The sequence below is a fragment of the Sus scrofa genome, chromosome 8 (assembly GCF_054392235.1).
Source record: "Sus scrofa isolate SSC_HxYL_T2T_F1_AM1 chromosome 8, Sscrofa_HxYL_maternal_Yorkshire_Landrace_v2.0, whole genome shotgun sequence".
Taxonomy (NCBI): domain Eukaryota; kingdom Metazoa; phylum Chordata; class Mammalia; order Artiodactyla; family Suidae; genus Sus; species Sus scrofa.
The window spans coordinates 90,832,911-90,860,580 of NC_139390.1; the positions used below are offsets into that span (position 1 = coordinate 90,832,911).

General features: G+C 42.4%; 2 protein-coding genes across 26 annotated transcripts in view; one reads left to right on the plus strand and one right to left on the minus strand.

The window, feature by feature from the left end:
• The window catches only part of GAB1 (GRB2 associated binding protein 1), a 131,346-nt gene extending 117,821 nt beyond the window's left edge, over window positions 1–13,525 (minus strand). For 8 of the 18 annotated variants that reach the window (XM_084972812.1, XM_084972804.1, XM_084972809.1 and 5 more), the window contains exon 1: window positions 5,432–5,514. Coding sequence is in view for 9 of the 18 variants with exons in the window: in XM_084972796.1 (XP_084828922.1) it covers window positions 12,427–12,498 (72 nt within the window). In the remaining 9 variants the exon portion in view is untranslated. Of the gene's footprint in view, window positions 1–5,431; window positions 5,515–9,623; window positions 9,721–11,708; window positions 11,919–12,426; window positions 12,828–13,459 lie in introns of those variants that run through there. The other 10 variants (XM_084972795.1, XM_003129177.7, XM_084972790.1 and 7 more) reach the window with 4 other exon arrangements.
• The window catches only part of LOC110262149 (uncharacterized), a 38,594-nt gene continuing 23,420 nt past the window's right edge, over window positions 12,497–27,670 (plus strand). For all 8 annotated transcript variants that reach the window (XM_084972825.1, XM_084972823.1, XM_084972830.1 and 5 more), the window contains exon 1: window positions 12,497–12,686. In XM_084972825.1, coding sequence (XP_084828951.1) covers window positions 12,497–12,686 — 190 coding nt within the window. The remainder of the gene's footprint in view (window positions 12,687–27,670) is intronic.

Sequence of the window (27,670 nt, forward strand, 5' to 3'; positions counted from 1 at the left end):
GCCTTTTCAGTGACGTTTTCTTAACCTCACTGAAGCCAGCAAAGGAAACGCCTGGGTCCAGGGCTGCACCATATGTGCTCCTGAATTACAGCTCTTAATGCAAACACAGGGCAATAAACCAAATAAATAATCCAGCTGTAGAAACCAAGCTTTATGAAGGATCCCTCTCCATGAGAGTTCCCCAATTTTAGCAGAACTGATATAGGGCTGGGTGATTTTCAGTGGCAGGGCTACCCTGTGCACAGCAGGACGTTTAGCAGCCTCCCTGCTTTAAGCCACCACCTGCCAGCAGCGCCCCCAGGGGTGACAACCAAAAACACTTCCAGAGGTTGCTAAATGTCCCTGGCAGGGCAAGAAGGCTGGCCTCCCACTCCCACTACAAATCAGTGCCCTACACAGACACATCATGAAAACATTCACATTAACAAATTAGCTCAAGGAGCCTATCTTTGACATCATAACGATCTCATGATTTTGGCTTGGAAATACACACAGAGGTTAAATACACATCTCTGAAGTCCATCACTCTATTTTTTTAGAATTTATTTTTCCACTCCAGGGACTACCATACAAAATTGTAAAGCAGTTTTGGGGAGCTACTCAAGCCACTACAAAGGCACCACATAAGGAAATAACTGAGGGGGCTCCTCACCCTTCCCAGTCATAATCAATCAGCCGAAGTGTGCTGTCAACTTTATCACCAGAGAATCTGTCCACTTCACAAAGCCAAGGTATCCATCAGGCCACTAAGTGCTAGAACCCATGACACTTTTAGGAACCCACCAGAAGTGTCTTAATAGGAATTTCTTTTTAAAAAAAGAATTAAAAATGAATATTAAAACATATATGTAATAACAAATCCAGCTTGGAATAGAGTCATCTTTATATGGACGCAGTTGCAAAATAACATTTTCATTCTTTTTTGTTGTTGTTGGAGGAAGGGAGTCCCAAAGGAAGGGAGGGCAAATGTACTGGGGCTCATGAAAAATCACAATGTGAGAGCTCCCTGGTGGCCTAGCAGTTAATGATCCAGCAGAGTCACAGTTGTGGCTCGGGGTTGTTCCCAGGCCTGGGAACTACCACATGCTGCAGACAGGGCCCAAGAAAAAAAGAAAAAAAAGAAATCACAATGTGGCCCCAGCATGTAAAGGGGAACTAGGAATTAAGCAAACAAGCACAATCCGGTGTGATGGGTGGCCAGGCATCAAAGGAGAACAAAACAGATGCTCTCTGTCCACTGGGTCTGCATTGGTGAGTGATGGTGGTGGTGGAGGAGGGGCGGACGGGAGGCTGGGGGCAGAAGTGGCGCTGGGGGAGGTAAGAATAGGCAGAAATTAGCCTGGGTGTGGAGGCAGTGAGAGAAGGGCCAGGAATTCCTAGAGGAGAGCCGCGCACAGGCCAAGGCCAGAAGGCATGATGGCGAGGACTATGTGGGGCTGGGAAGCTCCGTATGGAGAAGCAGAGCACGTGTGGAGAAGGCGGCGGCGCTTGCGCAGGGTCCATGGCACGGAGCGCCCTGCCAGCCAAGAGAAGGGGTTTGGGCCTCCATCAGAGCAAAGGGACACAGGAGAAGTGTTGCCAACTGGGACCCGGGATGATCAGATCTGTATTTCAGAAAACCCTCGCTCCTTGCCTTGACTGCCGAAGAGGGTCGGGAGGGGCCCAGGCCAGGAGGCAGGGAGCTGACTGGCTATTGCAGCAAACCTGGCAGAGAAGGCGGCTCAGGCCACACGGAGGTCAACAAGTCAAGAGAGACTTAGAAGGTAAAACCACCAACAGGATTTGGTCCCTGGGTGTGGACACTGAAAAGAGAACAAAGAAAACCACCTGGCTTAAGCCCCAGGGAAGGGATGGTGGTGACTGACTGAAAGGGGGAACAGCAAAAGGGCAGCGTTTAGGGCGAGGATTGGGGCGGGGGGGGGGGGGGGGTCTGAGTAGTCAGGGATCTACTAACTAACCAGTGAAAGTCATGGATATGGAGTGAGAAATGGGCTGCAATGGTTGCTGTCTTCGAATTACAATGCGGGAGCATTTCACTGGGCTTTAAGCCCTGCAGGGGGGCTTTAAACGGTTAGGAAACGTGCAAGCGGATCAAAAGGTTTGCATGAAGTTTGTGAGAATTCTGCCGCAAGAGAGAGCATGGAGCGCTTGGCGAATTTTCAAAAAATTTTTTGTCAACTCCCAATGAAGAACTCCTAAGCAGTGTGAGATAGAAGAAGCGTTCTAGCATGAGAAGTCCTGGAGCTCCGACACTGCCAGAAACCAGAGCCTGCCCTTAGGAAGGTACAGAGAGAGACATATTTTTAGAAGAACGGACTGGTCCCCTACAACAAGGCAGTCAAGAGTTCCACGAAAAACGGAGTTCCTGCTGGGGCACAGTGGGTTAACAATCCAACTGCAGTGGATCTGGTCGCTACAGAGGCACAGGTTCCATCCCTGGCCCAGCACAGTGGGGTAAAGGATCTGGTGTTGCCGTAGTCGTGGCATAGGTCAAAGCTGTGGCTCAGATTCAGTCCCTGGCCTGGGGAACTTCCATATGCTACTGGGGCAGCCATTAAAAAAAAAAAAAAAAAAAAGAGTTCCATGAAAAATAGGATTTAGAAAGTTCAAATCTAGTTCTGCTAGATTTGGCAATCACTGGACCCTGAGTGGGAGCTGATTAGATAAAGATGGTGGAAAAAGACCCAGGCTGTATTTCATTATGAAATGAGCGGCAGGTGACAAAGAGCGAGCAGCCAGGTGTACACCCAGGAGTCTGGCTGGGAAAGGGAAGGGAGGGGGAGGGGAAGGACCCCAGCTCTTTGAAAAATGAATCCACCTTTTTAAGGTCCTAGTAAAATCCTTCTTTCCACCTTCATGAAACCTTCACAGAGTCCCTTAATTTACCTCCCTCTGCTGAATTCTTCTAGAGCCTGGTCTCCCACAGCACTGTCCCTGGTAGCATTTAAACTCCTGAAAGATGGAGGCGGTGCCCTCTTGGTCCTCTTCTGAATTCCTGGCAATGCCTTGTTCTCAAGGGCATTCCCTCAAGGACCGAAGGGTCTGACCTGAGAAGCAAGAGCTCTGGCCCTGTCAGAACAGCTGCTTAATGTGTATGAACTTGGATGAATCAATCAGTCTCCCAGAGGTTAATTTTCACTCCCTATAAAAAGAGGTTAGACTCTACACTAGGGAAGGAGATATGTGTGACTGGGAAAGATATTTAATATAGATATGTATTTTTTATTGAACTATAGTTGATTGACAATGTTGTATTAATAGAGCTATTATTTTTGGAATGCAAATCACAGAAAATAAAACTGGCTTAAAAGCATCAGAACACTCAAGCAATTCGTGATAGAGAAATGGGTTAGAAAAGGCTGAGAAACATTGGACTAGATGATTTATGATTTTAGGCTTAAAATCCTACAATCGTTTGATCATTCTACTCAAGAGACTGTGCCAGGTACCACACTGTACATTTTAGATGTGGAGAACAAATGCCATCTTTGTCCTCTGGAAATTAGTATCCTATTACAAACACCAAAGAACGATAAATGAAGCCATAATTTTCTTTGTAAATAGATCATGTGTACACACCTTCTACTGTGTATATTGTGGTCATTATGAAAACTATCTAGAAAAATATGTTAAAAATAAAAATATACACAGGCATGCTTTTCCCGCCTTGACCATTTCACTGCATAAATAAGAAAAAAAGAATACTGTTCTGTAGCCTCAGTTTAAATTTTGCGTGCTTTTCTTTAGAGATAAATGACCCGTTATATCCCCTGTAAAGATTACTCAGTAGGCTTTGGTTTTATGTAACAGCATCACCAGGAATAAATTAACTTCCCAAATATTTTACATTCTTACTAGCTCAGTATTTCCTTTTACCTTTTCCCAACACTTTAAACATTTCAATCGGAAACTGTCAGGGAGCACTAGTAAAAAATCCAATCCTCCTACACGACTTTGGGGTCAATTATAACTTTGCCAGAGGGTAGGGGCTTCAAATAATACTTTGCTAAGTGAATGAGGTGGGCATTCTTCACTGGGGAAAACCATTGGAATTCAAAACACTGGAGGTAGCATTTTACTAAGTGTTTCTCTTCCAAGAGTCAGAAGGTAAAAGCACTTCTCTCTGGCAAATCAAGTGGTCATCCCTCCAATCAGAAGCACTTTGGCCTCAGCTTCCAGGACTCTAGCCAAGGCACTGATGGGAATGTGTGATGGACCAGAGTTGAGAAAGCACACCAGGTACTTAATTCTTTCAGCAGGTAGTCATTTCAGGGAGGAGACCTGCTAGTCAGAAAGTGGCCTGACTGCATTTCCCAGTATAGTAGTAACTGCAAACTGCACTTCAGGAGAGAAACACAACCAACATGCTGGGTGGAACATTAGGACTTCGTGATTACCATATAATAGGACATAAAAAACCTCCCCCTTTGGGGAGAAAAGCTGAGAGAACGTGCGTGCATGTAAAGATTTTGACAGGGAATCCTTGCCATTGTGGGGGGCTAGACGTTCTACAGAGGAAGAACTGCAAATGGGAAAAGAACAAGAGAGAGTAGGGAATCCTTGGGGGAAAGATTGTTTTTTTGTTTGTTTGTTTGTTTTAACCTCTCACTTAAAAAGTTACAGATAAAAATTTACAGCAACTGGCTAACCGATGTATTAAATAAAATAACAGCAACAACAAAAACCGATTGCGTTCTCAATCTCCTGATGCTATTGCCCTGCATTTCCATTTCACAAAAGCAAGCCTCTTAACTAAAATATATTTACCTGCTTATTTCACATGTAACAGCTAAGTATCTCTAGGCATAATGGCAAACATTCAATTCAACCAAGCAACCTGACTGTGGGTAACAAAGCCTTGCTGATAATTGACTTGCCCCCCCTTCCCAAGACCAGAGGATGAAAAGTCAAATGGAATTTTCATGTTTTCTTTTTCCATGTCTGAAGTTCCTAAAGAAGAACAATGTATAAAACTTTTCAAAAAAAAATGTAAACGGCATGAGTCAAAACAAAGGAAAATAAACAAAAAAGGGAAAAGAAAAACAATGTGCAGGATAGTTAAAGCAAAGTTTAGTATTTTTCTTCCTTTAAAAAAAAAGACGTAAGATTTTTACATTGAAGAGAAATTTTTGGACTCTCCGTATATTGTTTTTAATTCTCAGAACAATGTAGCCATTTTTTTTTTCTTCCCTTTTAGGATTTTTTTTTTTTTTTTTTGAACACATAGGGAAGGACCTAAACCAAGTATGAATTCAAAGAAAAAAGGTGGGAGAAAAAAACCTCCACCACCATAAGAAAACCTCATGGTAAATTTGGTACTTTTTCTCATGTATAAAAATAAAACTCAGTTTAGAAGTATGATAAAAATATCTGAAACACACAGAAAGGAAAGAACGATTAAATAGTAGGAAGAAAATTTAAGATCACTCACATTTCCCCTTCTAGAAGCTCTATTTCTTTGCAACTTACATCTTCACGTGCAGTTTGCATATAGTAGCTCTGCTAAAAACAACCACATGGAAAATTTTTGTTCCAGATAATGCTGCAGGACTGGGCTTGGCAGCTACAAGTTGTAATCAGAATGCTTCAAGGGCTAATGTAACTGAGATAAGGACCAAGCATGCATTTCAGAGCAGAGTCTTAACTTTTTTTTTTTTTTTTTAATAAAGCAGGCTGTGGGAGGGTCAAAAGTGTTAGTTTTTACTCTATACACATTCAGCAATGAGTATTTTGCTCCTATGAATAAAATAATTGCTTGAAATATAAAAGATTCCTCTTTCCAGTTAAGGCATTCCTGGAGGACTTGAGGGGTTCACACAGACAAGCCTGGAATGGTCAAAGCTTCCAGTCCTTACGAAGACTTTTTCCAATAATTCCATAGGCCTGCATGGCCATCTCCAATTCATTAAGGCTTTCCCAACCATTTGGTTGGCAACAGAAGAGGCTCCTTAGTTGAGAACCCTGGAAATCCATGGTACAATGAGCCACTTTTCCCCAGGGGTAATCCAAAGCAGAAAAGCATGCTACTTTTATTTGTGGTTGCAGCTGAAGACAGGGAGCAGAAAGACACTGGGACTTGCTCAGTTTTCTGTACTGAGCTCACGAACCGAGACCAAGAGTCACAGAAACCAAGGAGATCAAGGAGTCACACAGTCCAAGGAAAAGTGGCAAACTCAGCTGGAGAACTAATTTGGGGAAAAGGAGCCACCATGTGAATGCAAGGAACGTGAAATGAGAGCTACCCTTCCATCCACAGTCAGGAAGGGTTTAATGGGACCTGATGGTGGTGTTCTCTTTCCTCCAACACTAGCTGCACTCACGCAGCTGTGCTAAGATGGCTTCTGAAGTCCAAAATAAGACGCTAGCCCAAGGCAGCGAGGCCCTCCTGCTGGAACTCAGAAGCAAGCGAATCAAAGGCTCTTTTATTCTCCCTCCCACCAGAACATGCTCCCTCTCTGTTGTAAACGAAATGCTTGCCAGCAGGAATTATTTCCTTCAAAACAGCCGTAAAGAAATCTTAAGTAACACATGTCCCTTGGAATTTTAATAAGTTCAGGTGACCAGACAGGTGGCGGTGTTTGGTTGGTTTCTGGCCCGGGACAGAAAATTCGCTTGTGGTCAGGATCCCATCAGAGGCATTAGGTCATGGCACACACTGAAACTTCTCACATGGCAAGTTACAGCTGACATCCAAACTCCAGGCGTGAAACACAGGGGTTCCGTCCTTTTCTCGAAGATGTCTGAATGCAATACAAACACCCTGTTCTTCCCTTAAAGCCAGGCTTCCCTTCTGAGTTTGCTGTTTCTGTCAGCAGCAACCTGGATTCTTCCAAGAAGAGAGCCTGAAATGCACGGGAGACATCTCTCCTAGACAGCCCCTACCCCCCTCCCCTCTTAGTCCCTGAAATCTTAAGCAATTATTGCCTATAGCATCCATTTAGCAATTAATCATATATGGCCTTGTAAACATAGCTCTTGTAAAAAGATTTAAAGGAACGGTGCATTTATAGCTTGTCTTCACAAACAGATTAGAAACTCCCTATGGGCAGGGAGTGGGCCTTTCCCGGCCATTGTATTCCACACATGGCACCTTTACAAAAGCTCCAGAAATACCTGTTTAGTCAAAAGCTCCTGGGTGAGCTTCCACTCTGCAGCAGACACAGCACCCAGCACAGGGAGTGGGCTCAGTGAGCCTGCATTCTGCTAATGGCAGCACCACAGGGTCCCCCAAGAATTCAGCTTCACTGGTTCTAAAACATTCACTAGACTATTTAAGAAGAACAAAAAGCAATGATTTCTTTCTCCCCCAAAAAGGAGGCCTATTGAGAAGTTCCCCATCTGCCACTCCCTCCCAAGGAAATGTCTGAGAAGAGAAAAGTTAGGGAGAGTTTAGAATGTAGATTTCTTCCCCATCCCGTCCCCATTTTACAGATAATAAAACCAAGGGCCAGAAGGATGCCAAGATCACAGGAGTAGTGGCAAAGCCAAGGTGAAACCTGGTCCTGACACTCAACTCAGGGTTCCTTCTAACCACAGCAGAATTTACCAGAAACCCTTCAAAAATAAAGGAATAATCCACTTGCTACAATGTCCCTTCTCCTGTCTTAGTCTCTGTGTGAAAATTAGGAGTGCTGGCACTTAATTACCTCTTAAACTTCCTTGATCTGCAAATCATTAAGACCTTACATAGTTTTTAAGAGTTCCTGGGGTGGCTCAGCGGAAATGAATCTGACTAGCATCCATGAGGACACACTGGCCTCGCTCAGTGGGTTAAGGATCTGGGGTTGCCTTGAGCTGTGGTGTAGGTTGCAGATACCGCTCGGATTCTGCATTGCTGTGGCTGTGGTGTAGGCCAGTGGCTACAGCTCTGATTTGACCCAGAGCTGGGGACCTCCACATACCGCGGGTGTGGCCCTAAAAAGATTTTTTAAAAGACCTTACATAGTTTTTATGTTGACTCCACAATATGGAATTTTACTTAGTCTCAAAGTGCTTTGTCATTTTATTTCTTTCATATTTTTTAAGCAGCCTTATTACGGCCAAACACACTGAAATAACCAATCTAGCTGCCAGCCAGATATCCAATTCTTACCACACTGTTGAAAGATGGTCAATTAAAAAAACAACAACAGCAGAATTCACAAACTACCCTCCAAACTTATACACCTTCCTAATATCAATTTTGAATCCCCAAAGACAATAATCGGATTGAGGGACTCAGCATGTTTTACTTGGAGAGTCAGGTACCGTTGGGTACCTATCTGTAAGCCCAGGCACAACAAAAGAATTAACTACCATTAATTTTCATAAAGACTTCATGCAGTTGCTAGCTCATGATCTTTGTTAGCAGAAACAATGTTCCTGCCTCACTGGGAAGGTAAAAAGAAAACATTTGAAATTTGAATGAAATGTTGGGAATTGCAAGAAAAAAGTTCCTTCAACAGAATATTTAGGCTCCTTCAGTCACTGTAAGCAAAAGTTCCAGAATTTGTGGACTGCTACTGGTAACTGCCAAAAAAGGACAGGAAGAGCTTCCAGACATCACAGGCCTCTTTGTTGTGGTGACACCAGCTCCTGGGCTGTCCTCGACCACGGAGATGCTACTATTCTGTCTTCCCCGTAACTCTCTCCTCCATGTAGCATGTCAGGTGCCCACCTGAAGGAAGAGGCTCTTTCTGTTTGCAGATCCCTTTCCGGAACCAGGTCGGTGCTCTGGAAGTCCAGCCAAGCACCGTCCTGTTAAGTGACAGCTGAAGCTCAGAGCCCAAGCTGGGTGCAGATTACACACCCGAGAGCAGGCGGAGCTCTTGCTCCCAAGCTGGCTGGCAGCTAGCAAGGCTCCCCTGCCCTGGCCTCAGAAGCAGGTTCTCCTGCTGAGACTGCACACCTGCCCCACATGGACAGCTGGGCCAAGGAGGAGCCCAAACTTGGTGTCTGGGCTTGCTGCAGGCCAAGGGAAGATCCCCCTGCAGAGAGAGGGGGGACAGCCAGCTGGCTTGAAGCAATCCTTTGTTTTCAAGACTTACATTTTTATCTCAGCTAAAATTTCAAGTCCTGATGAAAAGTCCACCATTATTTCAAATGGCTGATTTGTCTTTAAAATAAATCTTTTTAAAAATCTGAGCACTGTTGCTGAGTGCGTACTACCACGAGTTTGTATCTGGTTATCTGTATGTATATGATTTGGCTCAGATTCTTAGCCTAAGAAAGCAGCTTGTTTTATAACCCAGGATGAAAACATCAACACAGTAGTAGCAAAACTGAGAAATAAGCAGGAAGTTTTTCACTTCCATATTAAGGAGACTTTTAAAAAATTCAGGAGTTCCTGTTGTGGCTCAGGGGAAACGAATCTGACTAGCATCCATGAGGATGCTGGTTTGATCCCTGGCCTGCTCAGTGGGTTAAGGATCTGGTGTTGACATGAGCTGTGGGATAGGTGGCAGACGTGGCTCAGATCCCGCCACGTTGCTGTGGCAGCTACAGCTTTGATTCAGTCCCTAGCCTGGGAACCCCCATGTGCCTTGAGTGCAGCCCTAAAAAGACAAAATAATAATAATAATAAATTAAATAAATAAAAAATAAAAAATAAACCAGAGGATGGAAAATACACAAGTGGTTCTTACCCTTTTGCAAAGAAATAAAGAAAAAAATCAAGAGACAAAAAAAGCTGGAGAATCTGCTCACTAGTCCCGTCTTTTTCTTTTATGCCACTTTCACTCTCTAGGAAATTTGAGACAAGTTTCCATATCAGATGAACACACAAGTGTGCAAAAACAATGCTATCTGACTATGAAACAGCAAACATAAAATGGGAATTGGAAATGGAACTCCCACAACTTGAGATGAATTTGGGGCCGTAACTTGAGATGACTTTGGGGCCATAACTTGAGAAGACCTTGAAGATAAAACTAAAACAATTTTTTGTCACTTAAAAGTCCTGATGGGATCATATTAATCAATGCTTGGACTACCCTGTAAATACTTTGAGACAACTGTCCAAGTCCCCTGGGCCAAATGTTCCCCAACAGAATCAACGCTCAAACTCCCTGAAGTCTCATTTAACAATCCTAGCAGCACACATCCAAGATATCTTATCGCCACAAACTGTTCATTCAGAGCCATTATCAAGCAACATTTTGCCTATTGGGCGGCCAACAGTATTTCCTTTCAACCAGCAAATAAAGATTTTACATAAAAACAAAACAAACACAGGAGATGCATGCATATAGGCCCATGTCTCTGAGGGGCACAGGTACTTCAGCCAAAACTATCTAAATGGATACCAAGCCAAACAGCAATCATCTGGGGATGTCAAAATCTTCTGGACAACCAACCTGAGAGTGCAATCACCCTCTCGGACTCCTCAATTCTGACAGTCACCCTGCCCACTGTCTTCCTGGGCCACCTCCGTGTACTTCACTAGCTTGGGAAGAATACACTAGTGAACCACCAAGTAAGGAAGACCCTGCCTCTGCTCAGCTGTTAGGCGCATTCTTCCCTCTGCTGATGGCAGTTTAGGGAGCCCACCATCTCTCTAAAGTATTCCTACAGTTTCAGTCTACATGGAGCTTGATCCTCCAAACATCTATGAAATGCCCAAAGCGCTCAGCTTGTGTACACAATCAGAAACCACTTTGTGTTGCTGGCTCCCTTTTCCACACCTGCTTGTCTTAGGTTTTTTTCAGCCCTGCACCTCTGAGCCACAGCCCGCCTCTTCCTCACAGGCTCAGCGAATATCCACAGACTCATTGAGAGGTCCTGTGTTGATTTTCTGCCTGGTTTGCATTAACATTAAATTGCATGCCCAACAGGCAAGGCTTTTTTCCTACTGTATTTTTAAATCTCATGGTGCCTAGTCCAGGGCTTGGCATCTTTAGAGAGAGCCATAAACCAGTAGTGTGAAAGAAGGCATTAAACGTCTATCATCACTACCTACTGCAGCTAAGGTCTTGTTCTTTAGTTCTTCCAAGAATCCAATCATCTCCTAAACAGTTCCTTCTCAAAACAAATACATCTCTCCAATAACCTACTCCCTCTTCTCACACACAAACAATCTTCTCTTTAGAACTCAGAGCTGGAAAAAACACAGCCTCTCCCCAATTTCTGGAATAAAGCTAGCATATTTACCAGAATATTTAAGCAATCTGGGATAGGTGGGGAGGCAGGATTTGGAAGGATTCAAAAACCTCTGGAGAACTTTCTTAGCATTTGTGACATCAAGTCCTTAAATGAGAATCACTTGTCTATAACACATTCTGGCAGAAAGTAAACCTGAAACTAACTCACTGGCAAATGGTCGGTGAGGTTAAATATTGCACTTCACTCCTTCAATGCAAGCAAACAGTGACTAATAGGATTAACTTGAGCTCTCACGCTGGGTGCAGATACCCTTCAACAAGAAACAGGTTTCTTTATTAGTGTCGGCCCCCTGGTAGTAAATTTATTTTTAAGGGGGCTTAAATTTTGCTTTCAAAACATACTTCACTTGAAAAGTATTTGCTCCATATGCCAAGGCAAAGGTGTCATTACTTTCCTTTGCAGAGGGCAACGACAAAAGAACCACTGGGGGAGAAGGGGAGAAGATCCCAGACCCCCCAAGAGGACACAGATTTCCCACAAAGAAAGGTTGGTCCTTTCAAGGAATATTTTCCCTAACAGCTAAAATGGTTTAACACATAATCAGCATCTTGTATCAATTACACAAATACCAAGCTCTGATGGCCTGGAAAAGGACCGCAACACACAGAAATCCTAACTGGCCTCAGCTGTCCCCTCCTGCGTGTCTTGACAGCGTGTCCAAAGCTCCCGAACACCAGCCACCAGGCTCCCTCCAGCGCCCTCCTCTCGCAGCAAACAGCCAAGGCTCTCGGGCCAAACTCCAATGTCCCTCGATTCAAAACCGCAAAAATGTGAACCCTGCTAAGCAAACGGCAGGGCGCGTAATAACTTTTTTCTTTCCCTTGCGCGCGGACTGGAGATGCTCTTTTCTAATGCAGCTTCCCAGGTTCCCCTCCCGCTTCCCGCAACCACCCCGAGGGGAAGGCGGGAGGGAGCGCGGACCAAAGAGAAGACTGCTGAGTTCAACACCTTGGCGGTTTTCCCAGTGCGGGAAATTTACTACACAGCAGCCCCTAAGAATTCCATGCAGAAATCACGAAAAGAGAATGCCCTCCCCTCACCCCCGCTAAAATAATAAAAACACGCAGCGGGCGTTCAGCTGGCAACGCTGGGCCTTCCGATGAGCCGAAGTCTGCAATCTGGATGGAGGAAAGATCCCCGGCCAGGCGGAGGCCAGGCGGGAGCTTACAGCCCGGGTCCCAAGCCTGCCGGGGAAGGGGCCCAGGGGCAAGGGATGGGGACTGAGTGGAAGCAGCAACGCCCGCGCGAGCCGCCCCGGGATGGGAGCAGCGGCGGAGTTTTACTTACATAACGCTTCAACTTTTTCTCCGGGGGGGACTTGCGGAGCCATCCCGAGCAGACCACTTCGCCGCCGCTCATGGTGCGCGCTTCTCAGGCTCCGCGCCGGGCGCGCTCCCGACACCGTCGACGCCGGGCGGTCGCGCAAAGGCGGGGACCTTGCTCTACTGCGGCGCACCTCGGGTGGACGGGGTGGACCGGGCGGACGGGCTTCGCGGCGCGCAGGCTCAACGCGTCCGAACTTCTTCCCCGCAGGCAGGTCCTTGGACGTGAGTAGAATCGGGCTGCGCCGCCGAGGCCGACACCTCGGGGCTGGGACCGCGGCCGGGCCGAGGGCGCCCCGGCCTTCCTTCAGTGCGCCCGCCTGGCCGCCAGGCGTGCCGTTCTGCCGGCCGCCTCCGCCGCGCTTCGGCTCCACGGGACTCTGCCCCGGCGCGGAGCCCAAGCCTCGGCCCCCTGCGCTCCGCCCCCTCGGGACAGGACCTCCCAAAGCGCTCTCGAGACAGACACGACGCTGCACGCGCACACACACATACACACTCACACACTCACAAAGCCCCCGGGAGGCGCCCACTCTGGCTCGCCCGCTCTGGGTTTCGGGGCGCCCGGCGCGATCCTCTCCTTCCTCCTCCTCCTCGGGAGAGGGTGGGTCACTTCTCCGCGGCGCCCGGGCAGCGGGGAGGAAAGGGGAAGCCGCGAGGGTCCCGTGGGCACTGGGCGCGGGGCTGGTCCCGAGCCACGGAGGGAGCCGCCGGCTGGGCGTCGCTGGGCAGGGCGCAGGTCTAGCCGGAGGGTGGGTCCGCGCTCGCCGCCGCCGCCGCCGCGGGAGAAAGAAGGCGGAGAGACGAGGAGCTCCGCGGCTAGACTGGGGGGGACCGAGCCCACCGTCCGGTCCCCTCGCGCTCCTCCCGCGCCGCCTCCCCCACCCCGGGGCGTGCGGTAGGTTCCGAGCGGCCCGGCCCCCGGCCCAGATCCCTCCCTCTCTCGGCCTCCCGGCTCCCTCTTCCTCCCTTCCCTCCTCCCCTTCCCACGTTCGGCCGGCTCCGGTTTCTGCCTAGACTTTCTCTGAAACTCCGCCGGAGCGCTTCCAGCCAAAACAACAAGGGCCGGGGAGGAGGAGACGCACGGAGGGAGGGAGCGAGAGAGGGAGGGAGCCGGAGTCCGAGAGGCACCCTGGGATCTGTAGTTCGGGAAGCTGGAGAGGGGTCCTTGGCCGCCTGGCTGCATTGGCGCCGGGAGCCCCCCGCGGGGTCCTCGCTGGGAATAGCGGCCAGGCCTCGGAGAGAGTAGCGCTCCGGGGCTCGGTCTGCTGAAGGAGTGAGGAACGTTTGAATGTTCGGTCTGGGGATTGCCATGTTGGCTCAGCCGAGTGTCAGTTTGGAGTTTGTTCGGTTTGTTTAATCAGGGGTTTGGGCGGGGGGTGAGGGGGCCTCTACTTGACGGCCGGAGGGAGACCGCGCGCCCTGAGAGTCCTCGACCCCTGTGCCCCGGCCCTCGAGGTTGAAGGTCAGACACCAGGAGAACAAGGGCGCAGGGGATCGCGCTAAGGCACCCAGTCTGGAGAGGAGATCAGAAGGGGACCCTTTCGGGCCGCTGTGGGCTGGACCTTGGAGCAGCCTTGCCTGAGTAATGGGAGTTCTTACTGGGACCAAAGATTTGGTTGAATCTCTCTCTGGGACATTTTGAAGTCACTCTCCCTCCACTTGTAGCCAGTTTCTTCCACTTGACTTTGGATTTGTTTAAAATCTACCCTTGGGATGTTGAACCAGAAAAGGGAAACTTTACTAGACGTCTTAGCTCTATTTGCTTGCGTGTGTGTATTGCAATTATGATACCTGGTCCTGAGTTTGACACGATCCTGTAATAGAAATATAAATTTATTTGTGAAAAACAAAGCCCCCAAACAAATTTTAGAAGGTAATATAAATAAATGAGATAAAAGTGCTAAAAATAGTAGATGAGTGAACATTTCTGGAAAAACCTAACCTCAGGCACTTGCTTATTAATAACAGTACTGGCATTCAAAAGTTTCTCTTGAGTTTGAAAAGGTTTACCATTATAGCAGGAAAATAGGTGCTGGGTGGTGACAAAGTTCCCTGCACTCATGGAGGTGACATTTCTGTGGTGGCAGAGGATAAACAGGGGTCAGCACAAGTACAAATTGTGATAAATGTTGTGCCCTGGGGAAAATAAACACGGTAAATTGGAAGAATAACCAGATGGGACTAGGTCAGATAGAATGAGAGAAGTCTTCCTTGAAGATAAGCTAGCCAGAGATGAGAAAGGTGTTTGTAAAGAAAGAGGAGATTTATACTTGTTTTGTAGAAAAATCAAAGAGATAAGGAGGATTGAGAGAGAAAAAACAAGCAAGAGGGTTCATTGTTTTTCTTAAATTTTAAGGCTTTTCAGAATACGAGTGTAATTTTTATGGCAGCTAATAAACCAAAGCAATTTTTTATGTGAGCTCGGGTTTTACCACAAGCCTTCCAAATGAAAATAAATCATTGAATTTGATTTCTGCTTCTCCCACAGGCAGTGTGTCTGTACAAAGTATTTATAATTAACATTGCTAAGCCTAGTCCACTCTTTCCTAGTTAACTGTTGACTAGACAATTTACTGCTCCTCCAGTCCTGTTGTAAAGGCCTTTTTAGTGGAAATTTGTACTGCCATTGTGCCTCGGTATTCCCAGGGAATTGGTTCCGGGACCTTTCCCCTTACCCAGATCCTTTAATGCTCAAGTCCCTTATGTAAAATGTTGTAGTATTTGCATGTAACCTAAATGTGTCCTCCCATATACTTTAAATCACCTCTGGATTACTTGTAATACCTAATACAGTGTAAATAATATGTAAATAGTAAGTACAATGTAAATACTATGTAAATAGTGGCCAGCAAATTCAAGTTTTGCTTTTTGGAACTTTCTAAATTTTCTCTGAACACTTCCCACTCCAAGGTTCATCGAAGCCTCGGATGAGGAACCCAAAGATATGGAGGGCCCACTGTATCTCCTGGACTACTTTGGGATGTTCCAATGATTTTTTTTTTTTGCTTTATTTCAAATGGATTCAGTTATCTCATTTGCATATAAGAAATCAGTAAGTATTTTTCCCTCTCTTTGACTGTGTTGTTTGAGATTTGCATTTCTAAAGATCAGGTAAGTGAGGAGAGGTTGAAGACAAGCATGTCTTCTTACACGTATGTAGAAAGGACATTGGCTTTATCTTTACATTATATGCCATTTTTAGATTATCTGTTAAATTATATTTATGTCATTTAAAACATGCTGGAAAACACTATTACACCTAAGTGTCTTACATTTCATTCATACGACGAATATTTATGGCATGTCCTTGTATGTACAAGTTCCTGAGGACCCAGGATACAATAGCGAGGCTAACCAGACCTATTACCTCAGTCGTCCAGCCTGGAGAAGATCATTTTACTAATCATGAGCCCCATAGCTTCTACAATACACTCGTTAAATGCTGTGAAGGAAAAACAAAGAGTCTTAGCTGGACCTGTAACTGGAGGCTCTGCCCCACCTGGGAGAAGGGTGGGTAGGTGGGGAAAGACTTGCCCGAGGAACAAACTTTGAACTAAAATTCTTAGGATTAAGAAAAAATGGCCTGGCCAAGCAGCAAAGAATATTCCAGGCAACAGAGAAACTGCGAGCTGTCAAGTCCCCAGGCTGAAGGAGACTCCTGAGGACCTGGATGAAGGTAGCAGGGAGGCCAGAGAATGGGACATAGGTAAGGTGACAGAGGTCGGCACAGTCAGACTGTGCAGATACTGGGAGATAGATTTAGAGTTTAGACTTTTTCTTTGAGCAAATGACAAGTGTCACCTTCTGTGACTTTCAAATCGCCTCCAACAAGATAGACTTTGTCATTCACCGCCAGCAGCCCACTTTAACCATACATCTTCCAACTTAATCTCTACGTTCTCCCTCTGTAATCTTCTTTCTTCTCCAATAGCTTTCCAGCCTGTTGACACCCCTGCTTTCTCATGCATGACCCATCAGATCTCTCCACCTTCACCTTCTCCCTTATTCAGTTTGAATGTTGTGGTCCACATTTTTAATAGCATGCTTCCAACTCAAAAAACCCCGACTCTGCGTGAACCAAACTGTACTTTCTTCTGCACCCACACAGCCAAGCACTGTTGAAACAAGTTACACAACAGAATGAATGACATCACTCTAAATTCATGGTCAGTGATGTCAAATAAATCCTCAGCGATCTTCAAGGGCACATCTTGATTTTCTGGTACCTGAAGCATATCAAGTTCCTTTATCAAGCATGAAGGAAAAGGATGTACAATTAATTACAAATACAAAATTGGGATGCATGTGAATCTAGAATAAGGAAATGAATAAGAAACAAATTTCTGGTGCCTTGGAGATACAAATGCCTTTCTTTTGAGATCTTTATGATGATTTACCAGAATCCTTACATAGATATGCCTCCTGAGTGCATCCGGGCTTCCTTTTCCAAATAGGACACCCCACCTTTCCCAGCAGCTCCCTACACACATGGAGGCCTGTGCGACAAGCTTCGTTAGCTGTATGGATATCTCTGCCACATGGCAGCCTTTATCTGGACAGTGCATGCTACTCTCTGCAATAACTTTGCTTTCCTTCTTTTTTTGATGATAGCTTTATGGAGATTTAATTCATATACCATAAAATTCATACTTTAAGTGTATAGTTAAGGGGTTCTTAGTATGTTCACAAAATTGTCAACCTCACCACTACCTAATTTCAGAATATTTCATCACCTCCAAAGGAAACCCTATTCTTTCTTCCTCCCATATCTCTGACAACCCCTAAATTTTTTGTTTCTATGGATTTCCCTCTTTTGTTTTTTATTTTTTTTTTTATTTTTTTTTTTTTTTTTTTTTTTTTTTTTTTTTTTTTTTTGTCTTTTGTCTTTTGTTGTTGTTGTTGCTGTTGTTGCTATTTCTTGGGCCGCTCCCGCGGCATATGGAGGTTCCCAGGCTAGGGGTTGAATCGGAGCTGTAGCCACCTGCCTACGCCAGAGCCACAGCAACGCGGGATCCGAGCCGCGTCTGCAACCTACACCACAGCTCACGGCAACGCCGGATCGTTAACCCACTGAGCAAGGGCAGGGACCGAACCCGCAACCTCATGGTTCCTAGTCGGATTCGTTAACCACTGCGCCACAACGGGAACTCCGGATTTCCCTCTTTTGGACTTTTCATTTAAATGGAATCGTACAATATGTGACCTTTTGTGACTGATTTCTTTCACTTAGAATAATGTTGTTCAGGTTTATCTGTGGTGTAGCATGAGCGGTATTCATTCCTTTATAATGTTAAATACTATTCCATTATGTGGATATATCACATTTTGTTTACTCATTTATCAGATGAACATTTGTGGGGGGTTTTTGTTTTTAAGTTTTATTGAAGTATAGTTGATTTACAAGGTTGTGATAATTTCTGCTGTACAACAAAGTGATTCAGTCATACATAAACACATCCATCCTCTTTCAAATTCTTTTCCCATGTAGATTATCATAGAATACTGGGTAGAGTTCTCTGTGCTATACAGCAGGTCCCTGTTGGTCAGTCATTCCATATATATACCTCAGTGTACCTATGCCAATCCCAGACCCCAGTCCATCCCTCCCACTCCCCCACCTGTCCCCTCTGGTAACTGAGTTTTTCAAAGTCTATGAGTCTCTTTCTGTTCTGCAAATAAGTTCATTTGTATCCTTTTTTTAATATTTTACATATAAGTGATGTCATATAAGTTTGTTTTTCATTGCCTAACTTCACTTTGTATGATAGTTTCTAGGTTCCGACATGTTGCTTCAAGTGGCATTATTTCATTCTTTTTTATGGATGAGTAATATTCCATTGTATGTATGTCCCAAGATGTTGGATGTTTGGATTGATTCTAATTTTTGGCTCGTAGGAATAAGGCTTCCAACAACTCTGAAACCGTCTTCATATATCTCAAATGTCCAAACCCTCCACCTTCTCCATCAAAGATCTTACAGTTTCACCAGAAAAATCAAAGTGCTCAGATAGAAACTCCTTCAACCATTAGCCATCAAACATGCAAACCTACATGCCAGCCTCGCTTCTACTTCCTCCTTCCTATGTCAACTCAAACACATTGCTTTCCTCTTATGACAGGTCCCGCTTATGCTTTGGATTTCATCCCATTGCACCTTTTCAAGAGCATAACCCTATAAATGATCTCTCTATATTTAAATACTGTACTTTTTTTTTTTTTTTTTTTAGTGCGCCTATAGCACACAGAAATTCCTGAGCCAAGGATTAAACCCATGCCACAGCAGTGACAATGGCCAAATCCGTAACTGCTAGGCTACCAAGGAACTCTCTAAATACTCTACTCTTTTTTTATGATTTTTATTTTTTCCATGATAGTTGATTTACAGTGTTCTGTCAATTTTCTACTCTACAGCAAAGTGACCCAGTCGCACGTACATATATATATTCTTTTTCTCACACTATCCTCCATCATGCTCCATCACAAGTGACTAGGTATAGTTCCCAGTGCCATACAACAGGATCTCGTTGCTTATCCATTCCAAATGTAATAGTTTGCATCTATTAACCACAGATTCCCAGTCCATCCCAGTCCCTCCCGCTCTCCTTTGACAACCACAAGTCTGTTTTCCAAGTCCATGATTTTCTTCTCTGTGGAAAGATTCATTTGTGCCATATATTAGGTTCCAGATATAAGTGATATCATATGGTATTTGTCTTTCGGACTTACTTCACTTAGTATGAGAGTCTCTAGTTCCATTGCTGTTGCTGCAAATGGCATTATTTTGTTCTTTTTATGGCTGCATAGTATTCCATTGTATATATATACCACATCTTTTTAATCCATTCAACAACATTTAGGTTGTTTCCATGTCTTTGCTATTGTGAGTAGTGCTATAATGAACATACGAGTGCATGTATTTTTTTCAATGAAAGTTTTGTCTGGATATATGCCCAGGAGTGGGATTGCTGCATCATACAGTAGTTCTATATTTAGTTTTCTGAGGATCCTCCATATTGTTTTCCATAGTGGTTGTACCAATTTATATCCCACCGGCAGTGTAGGAGGGCCCCTTTTCTCCACACCCTCTCCAGAGTTTGTTATTTGTCGACTTGTTAATGATGGCCATTATGATAGGTGTGAGGTGATACCTCACTGTAGCTTTGATTTTCATTTATCTAATAATTAGTGATGTTGAGCATTTTTTCATGTGCCTTAATACTCTACTCTTAATGTAATTGTTTCTATTACTGCATATGCGTTGCAATAAAATTTTTTTTTAAAAAAAGCAGTGAGCCAGATGTAGCCAAAGGGCCATAATTTGCCAAATTTTGCTTGATACCATCATGATCTGATTGGGTGTACATTCACACACACATACACACACACACACACCTCACTCTTTTCCCAATGGAAGTGAGCTGTTACTTTGATGCCTTTTAAAATAGCTATTATGAGAGGAATCATATGAAATTGCCAATAGCATGCAGTTGTAGATTATTTAATTCTTCCTAATGTTAGCACTGAATAAACTACCAGATAATTAAAATGAAAGTTGGTTGCAATGTATTTGACAAAAGGATGGTAGGCAACGGATTACAGTTCTCTTCAGTTTTAAATGAAAACCGAGTTAACTTATCCATCCCATTTTAACTATATTCATAGCTCTTCTGTTAAAACAGTGTAAAAAAAAAATCCTTTGCATCCTATACTGCTTGTCAGCTGCCTTTTTTCTACTAGCATTTCTCTCCTCTTTCACAGCCAGATTTCTTATATTGAGTGTTTCTATAGCTTCTATCTTCCATTATTTCTCTTTGTTCTTGCTACCATCCTAATTTCTCTTTTACATTTGCCAAGGTCACCAGTGACCCCCGAGACCCTAAGTCAGATGAGAAATTTTCAGTCTTCGTATTTCTCGATCATGCCTTTCTAAAACTCTCAGTACCTTGGCCTCTAAGACATCGCAGTTTTGAACCTTCCTATCTCTGTGCTCCACTTGGGTTTCTTTGCAGGCTCTTCTTTAATTGGCCCTGAGCATTCTAAAGTCTAGGCCACCTCTCTTCTTCTCTTATTCTTTCTGATGTGGGTGGCATTTGACACTTCACAAATTTCCATCCCTAGCCTGGTTCTCCCTTCTGAACAACCAACCTGTAAATACAACTGCCTTTTTTACATGCCACATAGCGCCACAAAAATCAACAAAATCAGAATCATGATTGCCTTCTCAGCTCTCAGATGTCTCACCAATTCTCCTCCAGTTTCTTTTTCTTTTCTCTTTGGAGCCATTCTTTACATCTTCCTTTCTCAACTTCCATCACCAACCCCCTACCACATGTGGATGAGCTTGCCAAAAGAATATTTTTCCATTTCATCCCTTTCTGTACTACCACTTGTTTCCAAGCTACTGCCTATCTCACTTGAATTTTTGGTCATATGCTTCATGTATCTAAATCCTTTTTCCTCTGATCCGTAGATGCTTCACTTTTTAGCCAGAGTAAGAGATATAAAGCACAAATATAATCATTCAGTGGCTACCCATGAAGCACAGGGTGAAAACCAACATCCTTAACGTGGCCTACAGGATGTGCATGGCCTCTCGCCTCTGCAGACCCAGCTTCATCTGGACCACTCTCCTTTCTCCTTCTCTGCTCCATCACTCAGGCCTTCTTCTGGTTCCCCAGATACACTTTTCTTCCTCTCCACCCCAAGGCCTATGTTCTCCCTGTCCCTGTGCCTGGCATGCTGCCATCCCCCTTGTGTGACTTTCATTACATTTTATTGGGGCTGGTTCATTTATCCCCACCCCTCAGATGTCAGGGCACCACTTCTCCCACAGGAAAACTTTCCTCATACCTCGATTGCATCATATTCCTTACTCCTACTGCTCTACTGCCCTCTTCAGAGAGATACATCAGAGTTGTTCTACATTGTTAGCAGATTATTTTATTGACATTGACTTCTCTCACTAGATAATGGACTCCATGGAAGTCCATGGAAATGACTACGTGTATTTTGTTTATTCAGTTTATTTGTACCACTAACATCTACCAGGGTACCTGGTGTATAATAGGTTCTTAATGCCTATTTGTGGAATGAGTCACTGAAGTGGAGGGCTTTGATCAGCTGGCTGACTGACCCAGATATTTGCTTGCTGCTGACCTGATAACAAGAGATAGTGCTAGAGTCAAGGTGTTTGGGTCTTGCTACAGGCTGAATGTTTCTGTCCCCTTAAAATCCATATGTGGAAATCCCAACCCCCAAGGTGATAATATTAGAAAGTGGGGCTTTGGGGAGGTTATTAGGTCATAAGGATGGAGCCCTCATGAGTGAGATTAGGGACTCTGTACAAGAGCAGAGAAACCTCCCTTGTCCTTTCCACCATTTGCGGTCACACTGAGAAGGTACCAGGTATGAATCAGAACGTGGATGCTTTCCAGATACCAAATCTTCCAGCACCTTGACCCTGGGCCCCTCAGCCTCCAGAAATGTGAGAAATAGATTTCTGTTATATATAAGCTACCTAGTTTAAGGGGATTTTATTTTGTTATAACAGCTCAAATGGACTAAGACAGGTAGAAATCGTCTCCCAAATAACCAGATTCCAAAAGTGACAAACTGTGCTGTATATCATTACCTGAAGGTATGATTGTTTTTCTTTTGAAAATTTTCCATGTCTTATGTATATTTGATGATTTCACTGTAACAAAAATGTTTTTGTTTAGTAATAGGCAATTTTAAGTTTTAACAACAGAAGTGATGTAATATTTTTAAATTAACAGATAACTTAAACCTAAACTTGAAACATTGAAAGTTTAACATATCTAAATATTCTCAGGAAGTTGTGTTTAAATAGTCTTGGAATGAAAATATCCTGGAGTAAGATTTCTTTAGACAGAGCAAGCAGATGCTCTTTTGACAAAGAAATAAAATAGCATTTTAAAAAATGTTTCATTATAGTTATTAGGGGACCTGATAACTTTAAATGGAATTACATAATTTTCAAAATATCTCAATTTTTAGGTCACTTACCAAATAAAAGAGTTTTTATTTTATAAAATATAGCCCCAAATCCCTTAATGAGTATGATATAAAAACATTATACACTAGTATTAGTTATTTAATATAATAATTACATTTAATTATATTTTTGAATTCAAACTGCTTTATTTTAGATAAGCGACAATATTCTACTAAGTTAAAACTTAAGTGTACTTAAGAGAAACGAACTCTCAGTTTTCTTTTAAACTGAAAACTATGAAATAACTGCTTCAAATCAATGCTCTTTATCAGACTAAGATTAAAACTGTATATAAAGATAGCCAAGAAACAGACTCATACGTGTATGGTCATTAAATTGATGACAGAGTTGACACTGCAGTACAGTGAGGAAAATGATAGACTTTTCGTAAGTGGTTCTAGGTCAACTGGATACACATATGGGAAAAGAAAAGAATCTTGATTCCTATCTCACAGCATATGCAAAAATCAATGCTAAATGGGTTTTAGACTTTAAAGAAAATAGAATATTTCTCAACAAATACATAGAAAACTGTCATCTTAACTTAAGGAAAGGTAAACAGATGCAGAAAGCACTAACCCTAAAGTAAAAAACAAACAAAACTAATCTATTGGGCAACATTAAAATTGACATCGCTTCATCAAATATCATATTTAAGAGAATACAAAAACAAGTCACAGATGGAAGATATTTTAATTCCTGTATTGGTCAAAGGGCCTGTAGTTGGAATTTATAAATATCCCTAGAATCATTAAGAATATGAGGCAACCCAAGACTTTAGCTTTCAACCAAGATGGAGTTAAAGAAAATAGATTTACCCACCCTACTGAAACAGCTTTTTTGAAAAAAGACAAAATATATGAAACAACAATTTTTAAGACATTGAATATCCAGCATGAAGGACAGTAATACCTGGAGGTGGAAAATAAACAAGGTGAGCACTGCAGCTGTCCTGGCTTATTGCCTGTAGAGACTTTCTAGGCCAGGGAGTTTGCAGTCCTCTCTGATTTGAGGAGGTGGATCTGGAAATTCAGGGAGGCTAATGCATTTGGAAGTATCAGAACACAATACCAGACAGGAAAGAGCTACAGAGAGAGAGAGCTCTGGAGATCCCAACTCAGGTGGTCCCCTCCTGACCGCCTGAATGGTCATATAAATAAAATTATCCACACTTGGAGTTCCTGTCATGGTGCAGTGGTTAACAAATCCGACTAGGAACCATGAGGTTTCAGGTTCGATCCCTGGCCTTGCTCAGTGGGTTAAAGATCTGGCATTGCCATGAGCTGTGATGTAGGTCGCAGATGCGGCTCAGATCCCGCGTAGCTGTGGCTCTGGCGTAGGCCAGTGGCTACAGCTCTGATTAGACCCCTAGCCTGGGAACCTCCATATGCTGTGGGAGCAGCCCTAGAAAAGGCAAAAAAAAAAAAAAAAAAAAAAAAATATATATATATATATATATATATATATATATATATATATATATATATATATATACATACACTTATTGCTTCAGCTTAATACTGCTCAGCAAATGCAGGTGAAGAAACTACCTGATGCTAGGGAATGGAGCCCCAGAAAGAACCACAGGGAATCTTATCATGCAGGGTGGAAATAATTCCTGTTCTCCAAGCCAGGGTGAAAAACATAATTCAAAAAGCATGAAGGATTTTTGTCTCAGTAGTGAGACAGAATTAGCACTAGACTAAATACTGCTGTACATATGCCTAAGGAAACCTAGTAGCAAGATCCCATAAGATCAAACTACTCCCAAGAAACTTAACTATGTCCTAAATAGGAGCTCAGTATATTTGTAAGAAAACAAAAATATCTAGCACACAACTCATTTTCTACAATTCTATCCACAGTTTTCACAGTTTCAAAGTTGTACCAGTATTTAATACTCTTTTAATCTGCTAAAAATATTAACTGATTGCTCTCCTAAATCTAAAGATTATGTACTTTTAGTATAAATATATATCAATACTTCGTAAAATTTTGACAAAACCTAATTAGCCTGCCTTAAATCCACGCTTTTCTACTGTTTATAAAATCTGATTTAATGATCAAAAATTCTTAGCTCGACATTGCTCAGAAATTACAAAGAAGCAGGTAAATATGACCCCAAATTAGGAGAAAAATCAGTTGAAACCAACCCAGATATGATATAGATGGTAAAATTACTTGACAAAAATAGAATAGGTGTTACAGTTATGCCCACATGTTCAATAAGCTAGAGAAATAATATGTTAAGTAGAGACATGGAGGATATTATAAAGACCTAAATCAAACAACTAGAGGTTAAAAATATAATAACTGATATGAAAAATGTACTACATGCAATTAACAGAGTAGACATTTCAGAAAATTTTAGTGAATTTAAACACAGCAATATGAGACAGGAAAAAAAAGACTGAAAAAGTCACCAGAGCACTAATGAAAATGGGACCATTTTTAATAGCCTGTACGCATGTAATTGGAATCTCCAAAGTTCAGGGCACAGAAAAATATTTGAAAAGATAATGGCCAAAAATTACCCACATTTATTGCAACTATGAATCCATAGATTCAAGACACAGGATCACAGAGAAATTAAAGACCTAAGTGAGTTATACTGAGTTCATGCATGAGTAAAAAAAACAGTGTTATTAAGTTGTTAGTTTTTTACCGGAATGATCTATAAATTCAACATAATTTCAGCCAATACCCCAGCTAGCTTTTTTTTTCAAAATTGATTTTTTTTTTTTTTGCAGAAGCTGATTCTAAAATTCATACAGAAATGCAAAGTACTCAGAATAGCTAAAACAACATTGAAAAAGAATGGATAAGCAGTGAGGTCCTGCGTATAGCACAGGGAACTGTATCCAATCACTTGTGATAGAACATGATAGAAGATAATATGAGAAAAAGAATGTGTATATGTATGTATATATAACTAGGTCACTTTTCTGTACGGTAGAAATTGACAGAACATTTTAAATCAACTATAATAAAAAAGAAAGAACAAATTCAAGACATATCAACCAAGCATAATAATGACAGTATAATATTGAATCAAGATTGACCAATGGATTAATGGAACAGAATAGAGAGTTCAGAAATAGACTCGCACATATATAGTCAGTTGATTTTTTACAAAGGTGCACAGGCAATTCAAAGAAAAAAGGATAGTTTTCAGTAAGTGATGCTGAAGGGAGTAGCATAATATATATTTAAAGTGGTGAAAGGGAAATACCTACAAACAAGAATACTCTATTCAACAAGACTCTTATTCAGATTTGATGGAGAAATCAAAAGCTTTACAGACAACAAAAGCTAAGAGAATTCAGCACCACCAAATCAGCTTCATAACAAATGCTGAGGGAACTTCTCTAGGTGGAAAATAGAAGGCCACAACTAGAAACAAGAACATTACAAAATGAGAAAACTCACTGGTAGAGGCAAACTTAAAGTAAAGGTAGGAAATATTCTACACACAAATATGATGTCAAAACTAGCCATCCTGAGAAGAGGAGTGTACAAATGCCTGATACTGGAAATGCATTTGAAATTAAAAGACCAGCAACTTAAAACACTCATATATATTTATATAGACTTCTATTCAAAACCTCATGGTAAATACAAATCAAAAGTCTATGGTAGATATACACACAAAAAAAGATAAAGAAATCCAAAAACAACAGTAAACATTGTCATCAGATTACAAGAGAACCAAAGAGGAAGGGAAGAAAAAAAGGACTACAAAAACAAATCCAAAACAATTAACAAAATGGCAACAGGAACATACATATCAATAATTACCTTAAATGTAAATAGATGAAAAACTCCAATGAAAACAAGACCATATATATGCTGTTTACAAGAGACCCACTTCAGGTCCAAGGACACATCCAGATGGAAAGTGAGGGAATGAAGAAAGGTATTCCATGAAAATGAAAATCAAAAGAAAGATACAGTAGCAATACCCATATCAGACAAAATAGACTTTAAAGACTGTTACAAGGGACAAGGTCACTACATAATGATCAAAGGATCAATCCAAGAAAGAGATATAACAGTTGTAAATCTATATGCACCATAACAGAGAAGCACCTTAATATATAAAGCAAAGGCTAACAGCCATAAAAGAAGAAATCAACAGTAACACAATAAAGGTGGTGGACTTTACATCAGTGGACAGATAATTCAGACTGAAAATTAATAAGGAAACACAGGCCTTAAATGATGCATTAGACCAGATGGACTCAGTTAATATTTATGGAGCATTCCACCTAAAAGCAGCGGAAGACACATTTTTTTCAAGTGCACATGGAACATTCTCCAGGATAGATCACATGCTGAGCTGCAAAGCAAGCCTCAGTAAATTTAAGAAAATTGAAATCATACCAATAATTTTTTTTCTGACCACAATGCTATGAGATTAGAAATCAACTACAAGAAAAAAACTAAGAAACACAACACTTGAAGACTAAATAATATGCTACTGGTAATCTTTAGTAATCTTTAGTGGATTACTAAAGAAATCAAAGAGGAGATTAAAAAAAATACCTACAGACAAAAGAAAATGAAAACACGATGGTCCAAACCCTTGGGAAGCAGTAAAAGCAGTTCTAAGAGGGAAGATCATAGCAATACAGGTTTACCTCAGGAAACAAGAAAAATCTCTCTCTTGCTTTTTTAGGATCACACCTGCAGCACATGGAAGTTCTTGGGCTTAGGGTTGAATCAGAGCTGCAGCTGCCTGCCTGTGCCACAGCCACAGCATTGTAGGATCTGAGCCATGTCTGCAGATTATGCCTCAGCTCATGACAACACCAGATCCTTAACCCACTGAGTGAGGCCAGGAGTTAAACCTGTATCCTCATGAATACTGGTCAGGTTTGTTATTGCTGAACCACAATGGGAACTGCCAAGGAAAATCTCAAATCAACAACTTAACCTTACAACTAAAACAATTCAAGAAAGAAGAACAAACAAAACTCAAAGTTAGTAGAAGGAAAGAAACCAAAGATCAGAGCAGAAATAAATGAAACAAGATGAAGAAAAAATAGATCAATGAAACTAAAATCTGATTATTTGAAAATATAAAAAATCTGATAAACCTTGAGCCAGACTCATCAGGAAAATGGGGAGAAGGCTCAAATCAATAATATTAGAAATGAAAAAGAAGTTACAGTTGACACCACCAAAACTCAAA